The sequence below is a fragment of the Aedes albopictus genome, chromosome 1, assembly GCF_035046485.1.
Source record: "Aedes albopictus strain Foshan chromosome 1, AalbF5, whole genome shotgun sequence".
NCBI lineage: Eukaryota > Metazoa > Arthropoda > Insecta > Diptera > Culicidae > Aedes > Aedes albopictus.
The window spans coordinates 19,223,568-19,236,006 of record NC_085136.1 but is presented as its reverse complement, the minus strand read 5'-3'; the positions used below and the strand labels follow the sequence as shown (position 1 = coordinate 19,236,006).

The 12,439-nt window shown below is 39.0% G+C and overlaps 1 protein-coding gene across 3 annotated transcripts in view; it reads right to left on the bottom strand.

Moving 5' to 3' along the window:
* The window catches only part of LOC109433624 (uridine phosphorylase 1), a 115,239-nt gene that overhangs the window by 40,879 nt on the left and 61,921 nt on the right, over nt 1-12,439 (bottom strand). For all 3 annotated transcript variants that reach the window (XM_019710064.3, XM_062844155.1, XM_019710063.3), the window contains exon 3: nt 13-136. In XM_019710064.3, coding sequence (XP_019565609.1) covers nt 13-136 — 124 coding nt within the window. The remainder of the gene's footprint in view (nt 1-12; nt 137-12,439) is intronic.

The window sequence follows — 12,439 nt, the reverse complement described above, 5'->3', positions numbered from 1 at the left end:
CCATACACTCACCTTAACATCGCCGAACATTTCCTGCAGATCGTGACTGCCGCTGCCCAACGCCAAATGGTACAGAATGTCCTGGTCCATGAGCTCGATGTTGGGATTCCGCAGCTTGACTGAGCCATCGTTGTATCTGTTGTGGGGGGAAACGAAGAAAACAAAGCAACCATGAAACCATATTTGATTTACCTAAAATCGCGTGAATATTTGCATGAGAAACGCATGCTGCGATCATGGACAAGACAGGGGAAGAAAGGTCAAGCGCAGCCTACTGAAACCCTCAAAAACTGGCCTTCTCTGTTTACATTTTCTGCCTACTTGCCTGTTCAATATCAAGATAAAAGAGAAATTGTGCATACGTCGATATAAGTAGAAAGATTGCGGATCCCTTCCTCAGTCATGGGTGCCAGACCGGATCGAGACGGATCCAATCCATCCAATTTCACTGCGTTTCTATACCAGTATCCTTTCGTCATTTCCCGTGGCGAGGGAGCAACAAATTTAAATATTGATGATAAAGGTACAGACCCTCTTCAGCCTGTTATGTGAGAACGGAAGCAGAATACTGACACCAAGCGTGCACTCATCCGGAAGAGGAGGCCTTTGTTTCCGATCCGGAACTTGAAATTCAATTAATTTCCGACAAGAGAAGGATTTTCGACACCCATCCAATTAGCCTTTAGGAAGGACGTACCGTCGTGCGGGGCTACTTTTGAAATGCGGGGCTACTTTGGACACTTTTGAATATGGATTTTTTGAATTCAAAATATTGTTCAAATCTGTTTGATGTCTTAGGAACTATTATAAAGCAATAGTTATCCCTTCATTTGGTTGAAATTATTTTTCAAAAAGACCGTTTATTGCTTGTTAGGACGCGAAAAAAACATCGAATAAACCAATATAATATACATAACGTATCAGAACATTTGGTCTGTAGGCATTGTTTCTACAGTTCATAAATTTCAAAGGGTTGATCAATTCATTCAAAATGTATCAACGTAGCATATACAATCGAATATTTGTATCGTTATACGTTATAAATGACCGTTTCGCCCAAATAAAGGATTGATGGTCCCTTTTTTCAGGCTATCTATATAGCAATATCACGCTGCTCATAATACCAAAGGTAGCACAGAACCATCTTAAAACGCATATTTTTATTGAAATTTTGTATGATACAGTATACTACAGTATTGGTACAATGTAGTTTTCCAAATAACCCTGGAATTTGAAATGCAGTTTTGTTATAGATAAAAATGTCCAAAGTAGCCCCCATCCGGTTCTATATGAGATGTGTTCGATTGGTGTATGAACAACTTTTTTGTTTATTGATGGATTTAGCTCAAATTTTGCATACATCCTACATACATACTCACAATTATTGTGTATAAAAATTGCGGAAATTCATTCACTAGTCTGGGAGTTATAATGTCATAAAGTTGAAAAGCCATGAAAAAGTGTATAAAGAAGCCCCGCACGACGGTAACATTATATTTATCATATTTGGCTTATTTGCGTATTTGTTAAACAATGTGTAAGAAGTCTCTTGGCGGATCGACTTGGCAGTTTACTGCAGGATTTAAAGGGCTACGCAGTCTCCTATACGAAAAAAAACAAGGTTTATTGTTTGCCCGACGTTTCGACATTGAGGGTTTGTGTCATCTTCAGGGGTAAATAATTGACGAAAGAAAAGACCAAAAACGGACAATTAGTTACCCCTGAAGATGACACAAAACCCCAGAGTCGAAACTTCGGGCAAACAATACACATCGTTTCTCCATTTTGAAGACTGCGTAGCCGTTTAAGTGTGTAAGAAGTTTTTTCTGTTGTCAATATTTTGTGTTACAGGTTGTTTTGTATTGTATTGTAAATCTGGCGAAGAAAAACACAATCAAAAGAAATTGTCTTTGCGGGACTCTTATATGAATAGACTCTAGAGACCATCCTTAGCAAAATTGATGTCTTTTTCATGATAAATATATACGGGTAAGCCATTCCAAATAACATTTTGATGACTAATTAGTCTTGTAGAGGTTTTTAAAACTATCATAAAACCTTATATTTAAGTTCCTCCTCTTAAATATTTGACTAAAAGTATCTACTTGGGATAGGTACATCAATCAACACTCATGGGACAACAAATCAACTACAACTGTATCATTACGTCATTCCGCACAGTTGATCGCAATCAATGCGCGTCTAAATTGCTATGGTCTATCAACAATCTGCTATCTCCTTCATGACATTTGATTACTCAATGGGAAAGCGTGTCTGCAGGGTCTCATTAGAAGTGGGATGATATCCTCGTTGGAGCAAGCTGGCGCCAGGCTAGATAACTGGATACGCATGAATCAACTTTTTTTTATCTAATCGAGAGCCCGTTTAAGGACAAGCTCATCAGAATCCGAAGATAGCCGTCACACCCAAGTAACATTGAAAGCTGAACAGTTGACAGTATTAGCTAAACATTGGCTGGAATATTGGTCTGAAGTATTCTTGGAAGTATTGCTTGTTTAATCTCTTTAATCAGCAAAACATAGATAGCTGAATATCAAGTTGAATAGAATATTATTCATATCTCTAATCAGCTTTGAAACGAAACCAATATGAAGAATTAATCATCTGTTGTTCAACCCTTAATCAAATAATTTTTGACAGCTGACCCAAGCAGTGTTTTCACAGAGTCCACATAGCTTTGTCAGCCTAGCCTCAATACAGCTTTAGTTCAACTTAAGTTCTTGATTATTCAGATACAACAAGCATTGCTTGCGTTTTCGTGGATATGTATACATTTGTGTGTGGTGTAGAAGGTAAGTGACTCTAAATCAGGAGTTCCGAGTTCAATTCCCAGTTTTCCTATTGATTAATTTATACATTCCGAAGCATTTCTACTGGAAATGGAAAGCCGCAAATGATGAAAATAAGTTTCATTTTTTTTTTAATTTTAACCAAATTTAATAAATTTAATTGATTGGTGGCTAAGTGCATATCAAGCCTTAAAACAGCCTTTCAATGGACCTCAAACCAGCTTAAGGTTCCAAGGTTCCAGGTTAAAATCACCAAAATTAGATGTTTAGGGGCTGAATAAAGGATTGTACATCTTGTGCTCAGCTTTTGATCAAATAAAGGCTGCTTAAAAATGGTTGGAAAAACGATTATTCAGCATCAAATTGTTACCTGGGCAGCTACTCACCATTTTACCTACTTGAACCATTTCAAGCGCACAAATCTCATATAAAGATAAACCAGCAGCGCTCGGTATATTTTTTTTTATTTTAAACTCATTATAAATGAACAAGAACGAAATTAAAGTCTCACTATCGTTAGAAGTTTTCTTCTAGAGATATGTGCATTCGAGGTTCTGGTACAATGTTAGACGGAGATTCTAAGAGGTTTGTTCTTGAAACAAATCCTATGGTAAGGACATTTATCCGGAATTGGATCGTATACAAATTTGGAAAGAATCTTTTTTTTTAAATAGCGTATTTTACGTTTTCACTCACTGATCCGAGAAAATCCATGTAGAATTATTATTATTATTAGTTTATTAAAGACACTTTACCACTAGAGTGGCATTCGTGTCGATCATGTAGAATGTATCTTAATAACTCATTCAAATTGTTTTGATATACATCCTGTTGTGATCATTGGAAGAATTAAGAAAACATCTAGGAACCCCAGGATAGATTCCTTGAGGAAGTCTTAAAGGAAATCCGGGAGAAACCTTTGAATGAATTTGTGAAAGAATGCTTGAAAGAATTTCCGGAGGAATTTCAGGAGAAATCCTTTGAGGACTTGGTGGCAGAATCATTGAAGAAATTTCAGAAGGAATCCTTGAAGAACTTGTGTAAGAATCCATGAAAGAATTTTAGGAGAAGTCTTTCAACACATTTGTGGAAGAATCCTTGGAGCAATTTTAGGTCAAAACCATGGAGGAATTCAGAAAGAATTCTAGGAAGAGACCCATGAGAAATTTTTGGAGGAAGTCTTGAAGGAATCGATGGGAGAATTCCTGGAAGAATTCAAGGAACAATCTTTGAATGAATTTGTAAAAGAATGCTCGGAGAAATTCCTACAGGAATCCTTGGAGTATTTTGTGGAAGAATCCTTGGTGTAATTGAGGACGAATCCTTCAAATCCTGGAGAAAGTCTAGTAGGGGTTCTTGAAGGAATCCCTGGAAGAATTCCCGGAGGAATTTCTTGAGGAATCCCAGGAGGGATTTCATTGAGGATTCCCTGGAGGAATCCACGGAGGGATTTCTATGAGGATTTCCTGTGGGAATCTGTGATGGAATTCTTGAAAAAAAAAATACAAGACAAATCCACGTAAGTATGCCTGAAAAAATCATGGAATATTTCCTGGTAGAATCCCCGAAAGAATTCCTTGAGGAATACGCAAATAAATTCCAGGAGGAACCGCCAACAATTACTGGAGAAATTTATGGAATCGCCGGAAGAAATCATCAAGGAAAGCCTGGAGAAATTTCTGGTACAATCCCCGGATAAATTCCTTAAGAAATATACAAAGGAATTCCAGGGAGTAAGCATCCCCGAAGGGATTCTCGAAGAAATTACTGGAGGAATCCCCGAAGGAATTCTGGAGGTGAAGAATTGCCGAACAAATTCCTAGAGAAATCCCCGACCGAATCCCTGGAGGAATCCCCGAAGGTTTTCTAGAGCAATCCCCGGAAGAATTCCTGGAGGAATCCCTGGAGGAATCTCCAGAAAATTTCCTGGAAGAATCCCCGCATTTTTCCATTTTTCCAGAAATCCCTTCAGGGATTTCTCCAGCCTGGCCATCCGGCAGACGATAACCCGCGACAAGCCCATGCCATCACCAGAGGCGATTCCGAAACCAAGATACCTCCCGGATGTGCTACAACGAACCCTGAAACCTTATCCTCACCACGCTTTTCCTCAAAACGATGTGCCTCGCTAACCTCGAGCAGCCACGAGTACCCTGGCCTCCTCCCAGTACTAACATACTCAAGAAAGCAATAAGTTGTACATATGTAATTATATACAAAAAAAAAATGAATTCCGGCTCCGTGAAGCGTTACACGCGATTGAGCCATAAATAAACAACCTAGATAAAAAAAAAAGATTTTCCAGGAATTTTATTGGAGTTTCTCCTGAAATTCTTTCAGTGTTTGCGCCTGAATTTCTTTGGAAGATTCCTCTAGGGATTTCCCTAGTAATTCCTCTGGTAATTCCTTCACAGACTTCTGCAGGAATTCTTTCATGGTTTCCTTTTGGTTTTCACAGGGAAATTCCTTGTGGGATTACAACAAGGATTTGTGGTAAGTATTCTAGAAGAATTAAATTACAGGCTGAGTCCTTGGAGAAATTTGTAGTGATTTGGTAGAGGAATTGCTAGAGGATTCCTGTAGAAGTGCTCGAAAAAATCTTGGTCTTTTTATAGTGGGAATTATTCCTGAAGAAATGCTCGGAGGAATCCCTGGAGAACTGCTTTCTCCAGTAACTCATTCATGGATTCCTCCAGACGCTCCTTCTTTAGGAAAATCTACTGGAACTACTTCAGGGAAAACTCCGATATCTCAGGGATTTCTCCAAAAAAATCTTTCAGTGATTGCGCCTTGATTTCTTTCAGAGATTTGTCTAGGGATTCCTTCACAGACTTCTTCAGGAGTTCCTTCATGATTTCCTTCTGGTTTCCATAGGGAATTTTCCTGAGGGATTACAACAAGGATTCATTGTAATTATTTTAGAGGAATTGAATTTCAAGCAGAATCCTTGGAGGAATTTCTAGTGATTTGGTAGAGGAATTATTAGAGGATTCCTGGTCATTTCATTGTGGGAATTATCGAAAGAATTTCTTGAAGAATCCTTGAAAAAAAAAACTTGGTGAGTTCTGGAAAGAAATTTTTAAGACAGTTAGTGAAGAATTTTTTGGAGAAATCTTTGACAGAAAGATAAAACCTGTGTATAAATTCTTGAAAAAATGTCTGTTTTATCATTATTGGATGAATTTCTCCGGGAATATTTCTATACATAAACTCTTTGGATGAATTCTTGGAAAGGAGCCGTGGGAGAATTATTGAAGGATCCCTTTATTTTTTTAAAGAATCGTTATGTAAATATGTGCTTGATGAAATTTTGCGGAAAAAACCTTTAGAGGAATTCCAAGAGAAACTTCTAGTAGATTTTTTTGGGGAATCCTTGGCAAAACTGATGAAGGAATCCTTGGAAGAAATCATGGTGCAGCTGTTTTCCCATGTATACAGGGATTCTCATATTGGGCGTAGAACGACAGTACAGCAGAAATTCCTGGTGGAATCCTTGGTGAAATTCCTGAAAGAGTCCTAGAACGAAATCCTAGTGAAACTTCAAGAGGAATTCTTGTGGCCATCCTCAAAAGGTTGCAGAAATCTACAAAGGAATGCCTGCAGGTATTTTTGGAGATGCTCCGAGAGGAATTTACTGCTGGAGAAATCCTAGAAAGAATTCCTAGAGGAATACCTTTTTTGCATTTTGAGAAGAATCGCCGATTAAATTTCTAGAAGAATCCGCAGAGCAATTCGTATGAATTCCTGAAGAATCATCGAAGAAATTCGTGGAGCACAATGTCTATGTTGTCCTTTACAGGCTTGTACCAATTTACTGGTACGACTTAACGTGCTAGGAAAAACTTGAAAATTAGAAGACACAGAATGTTGATTTATTGGCAAATTAAGAGTTGAAACTGTGAAAAAAAAAATCGCGTTCTGGTGGGGTTCGAACCCAAGAGTCCGTATTCGCTAGACCGGCGCATTAACCAACTAAGCCACAGAGCAGGTAACGATTCTGAGGAATAGAAAACCAAACTGACTCCGAGCCCACACCATAAAGACTCTTGAAAATAGGATTGGAGAAGAACAATCTATGAAAGATGCAGCTCAATCACATACAAACAGACATATTACTTAGAAGAAATTTGTTTCAAAAATATCGTTAGGCATCACACTAGCACCCTCTATAATGCACAATCCGAAGCATTCGTTTGCAGGTTATTATTATTATTATTATCTTTATTAAAGAGACTTTCAGCCCTTGGCTGGTTCGTCTCTGTCGTTTGCAGGTGTACTATCCCTTGGCTCGATGTAATAATTTAGCAGGGGACGACTCCCCCGTGGCGTTACCCATTCATAAAAGATGAATAAAGGTTCATGATTGAATCATTTTATGTAAACATTGATCGGTGTCGCGTTCATTTCTCTTTAAAAGTGAGACGTTTTGTAGAAACTTGCAGCGCCACCATGACACATGCGAACACAGTCCGAACCATACAGCATTTTCAAAATGACCGTTAAATCGTGCGACGATTGCGATTTGAGTGGTATGTCTGTTTGTCTGTGGCTCAATAGCCTAAAATTTGAGCTGGTGCATATGAATTGGAGTTTGTATGGGATTTTCAGACCAAATACACCAAATACATAGGCAAATTGATGATGAACTCAATAAATCATAGAGTTCTAGCACAGAGAAACAGACGTCACACTCTGATCGCTTCCCATCGATCACCTTTTTAACGGTTGATTCAAATATTCAGTAGTTGATCGATTGGCCACTCGCGGGGCTGGCATCGTTTTTGCTCCTGTTTGACGTTTTCTCCTACCGCCACCCAGTGGTGGCCCGGCCAAACACAGTACGTTTAGCATTAGGCAATTACGTTTTCATGACGATGTTTTTTTAATTAAATTTGTTCTAAGTGCTACGTCTGTTTCTCGGTGATTCTTGATTCAGAGGGGTTCCAGGGGATTTTCGTGGGACTTTCAAAAAAGTTTCAGGGAGTTCAGTAGATGTTTGTGGATGTGGAGGTTCCAGAGGGTTTCAGGGAGCTGTCACGAGAGTTACAAAGAAGTTTCCGATGGCTTTCGAGGCATTTGAAGGGGATTTCAAGCGATTTCTGGGGGATTTGGGATTGAGAATGTTTCAGGGGACCTTCAAGTCAATCTTATGAATGTTTCAGAGTGATTTCAAGGCGTTTAAAGATGTTTCCAGGAAGTTTCAATATTTGAGAAGGATTTATGGGGGTGTTTTTTGGGCTTTCAATGGAGTTACAATTGAGTTTTAAGGCATTTTCATGGAGCTTTCTAGTAAATTTCTGAGAATCTTCGAGATGTTTCCGTTCATGCGTTTACCGTCTACCCTCGTTGGTTTGACCGCATGTAATCTGAACACTTTTTAGTTTGACCCCCTCTAATCTGCACATAGTTCAAACTAAAAATGGTTCAAACGTCATTCTGCTAATGGAACGGTGTGAAACAGAACGCAGAAACAAAACAAAACACCAAATCGGGTTGCCAGTAGTGTGTTTTTCGATGCTAACATCGTTGCTAGACGTTCAAATTAAAAATGAACCCCGTTGGTTTGCATGAGGTGTCGTTCAAACCAACGGGGGTAGACGGTACCCCCTTTTCAGCATAGGAGTTTAACAGCGGTTTGTGGAGGTTTCAGAGGGCTGTCAAGGTAGGTACAGGGAGGTTTTCGAAGGCTTTCAAGACGTTTCATGCAGGGATGCCCATGAACAGGCCTGTGTTTCATACGATTTCATGTGCTTGTCTAACGGTTTTGACGAGAGACCGAAACGAATAAATGATAGTTTTCAAACAATGCATTTCACTGGCGCTACTACGACACAGAGAGTATTGCACAGTGCTTGGGACTGTACTTCTTACAGTGTGCATTTGTTCGGTGCTTTAAATGAACAACAAAAACAGCACATTTCTATATCATCTCAGAATCCTGATCACTTGGAGAACTGGTGTCTTCGGGAAAGTTGTTTGGTTTGTCAAAGACTTATAAACGGTTGGCCGTTCAATTCAAAATTCCACCACTAGGCGGTGCTAGTGAGCATGCACATTTTAATCCTGATGTATGTTGTACGTGTGGATCCTGAATACTTAGAAAACCAACGTCTTCGGCAAAGTTTTATGGTTTGCCATGGGTTTACAGGTTGCAGACAGACACTATTGGTCTAGTGTAATCCAGGGAATTCCATTGGGGATTTTAGGAATGTACACACTAAGATTCTGATGTTCCAGCCCAGTATTTTTTCACTGAGTTCAGTAATTTTTCCATCTTTTTACTGAGTTTTCAACAGCAGATTTATCTTGGTATGCTCGGTAGTCGTATTTACCGTTCACCAGTAACGATATTTTTGCAATTTCTCATCGTAATAGGCTGTTTTACCTCACGCATATCTGACAGGAAAACGCCTACTTTCCCACACCAAATTAACAGTGCTGTAATGGTTCATTACATCACTGATTTGCGTTGCGTAATGAACCATTACAGCACTGTTTTCAGTTTTGATCACATTCTTGATGCTTTCTGCATGCAGTTTTGAAAAATTGTGACAACTGCACAGTATAACCTGCTATGATCAGATTTTCTTAAACATGTCTATGAGCATCAGTATGCAGTTTGATAAAAAAGTTTTGTTTGAAACTTCCCTCAAGCGGTAATTTATGAACTTGCAAGAAACAATCTTGGGTAGAGTCGAGTTTCAAGTTGCACTCTATTTCTGGTTTCATCTGGTTCAGAGCAGGAGTTTCGGAGAGATTTTCGAGGGGTTTCAAGGAATTTTCAAGGGAATTTCAAAGCGGTTTCCAATTGTTTCAAGGCATTACATGGGGTTTCAGAGTGGTTTCCGGGAGAATAAATGGGGTTTTCGAGTAAGTGTCAGAAGGGAATGCAAGGCGCTTCATTAAATTTTGGAGTGCTTTAAAGGAAGAATCAGAAGATTTCAGAAGAGTTTCAAGGCATTTCGAAGCGTCGCAGGAGAGGCGTCGTTTTAGAGGTTTTGCGAGGGGAGCGACACATCCAGATGGCAACAAAGATGCATTTTTCTTCCCGCAAGATGGCCATCAGACCAGATCAGGTAGCAAAACAGATTTTTCAAACCATCTTGCCAATCTGACGCAAAAAGATGCATCAGAATTTGGAGATGGATTGAGATGTGTCGTACTCGGAAAAATATGTTTGACGTAGCGCTTTTTACAAGATTTTCTAATTAGGATCAATCCAAATCCGGAAGTGTCGCCCCCTGGATGAAACACATGTCTAGTAGTGTGGGTCATCGGAACCGTTTTCTCAGATCAAAGCTTTTTTGGCTCCGTTTCGGGTCCTGAGTATCTGTGCAAAATTTGAGCGCGATCGGTTGCGTCTACACTTTGCGCATTGCAATTGAAATTTGTATGGGATTTTGTATGGGAAAACATACTTTTTTTTTGCATTTTAGCCATAAGGTGAAAAAGTTTGTCTGAAACTTTTTAACCGATACTGTAAAATGATAGCTTAGGATGTTCTGAAAAACTTTGTTGAAGACCGCAAAGCGATCCGATGCTTGTGAAAATAGTTATAACCAACAAATCGCATGCATCTGTTTATGTTTTAACACGTAAAGGAATAACAATAGCAACAAAATCATGCTGTTTCGCCAAGCAATGCCAACGCTATAACTTTTTTCATAAGCATCAGATCACTTCGCGGTCTTCGACAAAGTTTTTCAGGACACCTTAGGCTATGTTTTCACTTTATCGGTTACACGGTTTTAGAAAAATTCGAGGTTGTTATGAGAGAAATGCAAAAAAGTGTGTTTTCCCATGTAAAACCCCATACAAACTTCAAACGCGATGCGCAAAACGTAGACATAACCGATCGTGCCCAAATTTTGCACACTTATTTGGGTCCTGAAATGGGATCAAAAAAGCTTTGATCAGATGGGATACCATTGAATTTTCCATTTTTCCATATAAACGATGACCCACACTAAGTCTAGTCATTTGGGGCATTTCATTGCTATCTATCAGAAGTATTTTCCAAAACACTAATTTATGGAATACAGTAGACGTTCACTCGGTGCAAACGGTTTAACTGCAATGCTTTTTAACTGCAAGTCCGCTAAGTGCAACAATCGGTTCGTAGCCAAAACAAATGTAAATATTGCGCAGTTTCTGATGCATGAATGACGTCATAGCATGCGTCATATAGTAGACGGGTAAATAGACCCGTGAGGCCTGGCCTAAAAAAAAAAGAAAACATTGTTGATATCAAAACTAATCTTACCTTTCGTAATCTTTCTGTCGGTACACGCTATCAGCAAGTCCTTATCTAGTTCCAAGTTATCTAACAACGAACAGGCGATTACTTTTAGTCGGGAGTTCTTGGAAATCGGAAACATCGGACGACATTCGTCGAAGCAAGCCAAGCCTTCGCCCTTACGGTTTGCTTCGTCATTCTTTTCTAACACCCTCAAACGAGCGAGAAAACGAAAAAAAAACGTCGAACAGAAAGTAGCATTAAGGGCGGACGGGACGGTCCGGTAAATATCCGCCATTGCTCTGTTGCTACTAAGATGGTAATCTCAGATTCTACTTCATATTTTGCAACAAAAACCTATCATTGTGTATGCTCACTTGCACTGCACATGCTGATTGTTTTTCATCATCTTCAGTGCAATAGAACTCGAGATTACCATCATCAAAATCGCGAGGCAAATTGTTAGAAAGAGAGGCAAGATAGGAAAAATAACACGGCGTCCCGTTTCACCTTAAACTAAGCCAACGCAAATCGTTTTCATTAAAAGTTGTTACAAGTGATTTTCTCTGCTTCGTTTATTGCGTTTGTTCTGAAATGAACTTCTTGTTCCGTCATAATCGAAATAGACCGTTCCCGCACAATTTGATCCCACTTAACAATTGTTTGTGAATTTTTTTGTTGTTTATTATTATGAAAAATTAAATCTTGCAGAGAGTTTTCAAATGCTGTCTTGGTATTGTTAGTAATTATTTGACATTTGAATTAATTTCGTTTGAAGATCTTGAGATCCCAGTTCACAGGGTTAAATATTTGTCCAAAAAGAAACCAATGCTCAAACATTATGTTTGACTCGATCGAATTTTCATTAGTGTCAAACAGATGTTGTTTCTTGAGTTCTTTCCTTGCCAAATATTTGACCCTGTGTACTCATAACCTTATCAACATAGGCCTAATCAGAAGACGTTTAAAATCAGCTGATTCTGGGAGCCTTTGACAGTTCTCATATGAAAATGACAGTTCAGCGTTTGCGCCTTTGTTCGGCAGTTGTAAACAGCAGGGGGATGACGAAGGGCCAGAATCATCAACCCAGCATTCGATTCAACATGGCGTCCAATGTTTTTGTTTTGATTGCTTAATTCATGGAAAAAATGCGCTGGAATCATGACACTGCATCGCTGCTACATATAATATTGTGCAAAGTGATAAAGAAAGAGAAACAATCATCAAAAACAACGATTTCGTTTGAAATAAGTAATTTCCGAAATAAGCACTAGTAACACACGAGCCACACACCCGAAAATCAGGAACAAGTTAGGGTAAACCGACCAGAAAGTGGGTACCAAAACGCGCCGTACCAAAAACGATAATGGGTAAAGCGGCGATGTACCGAGTT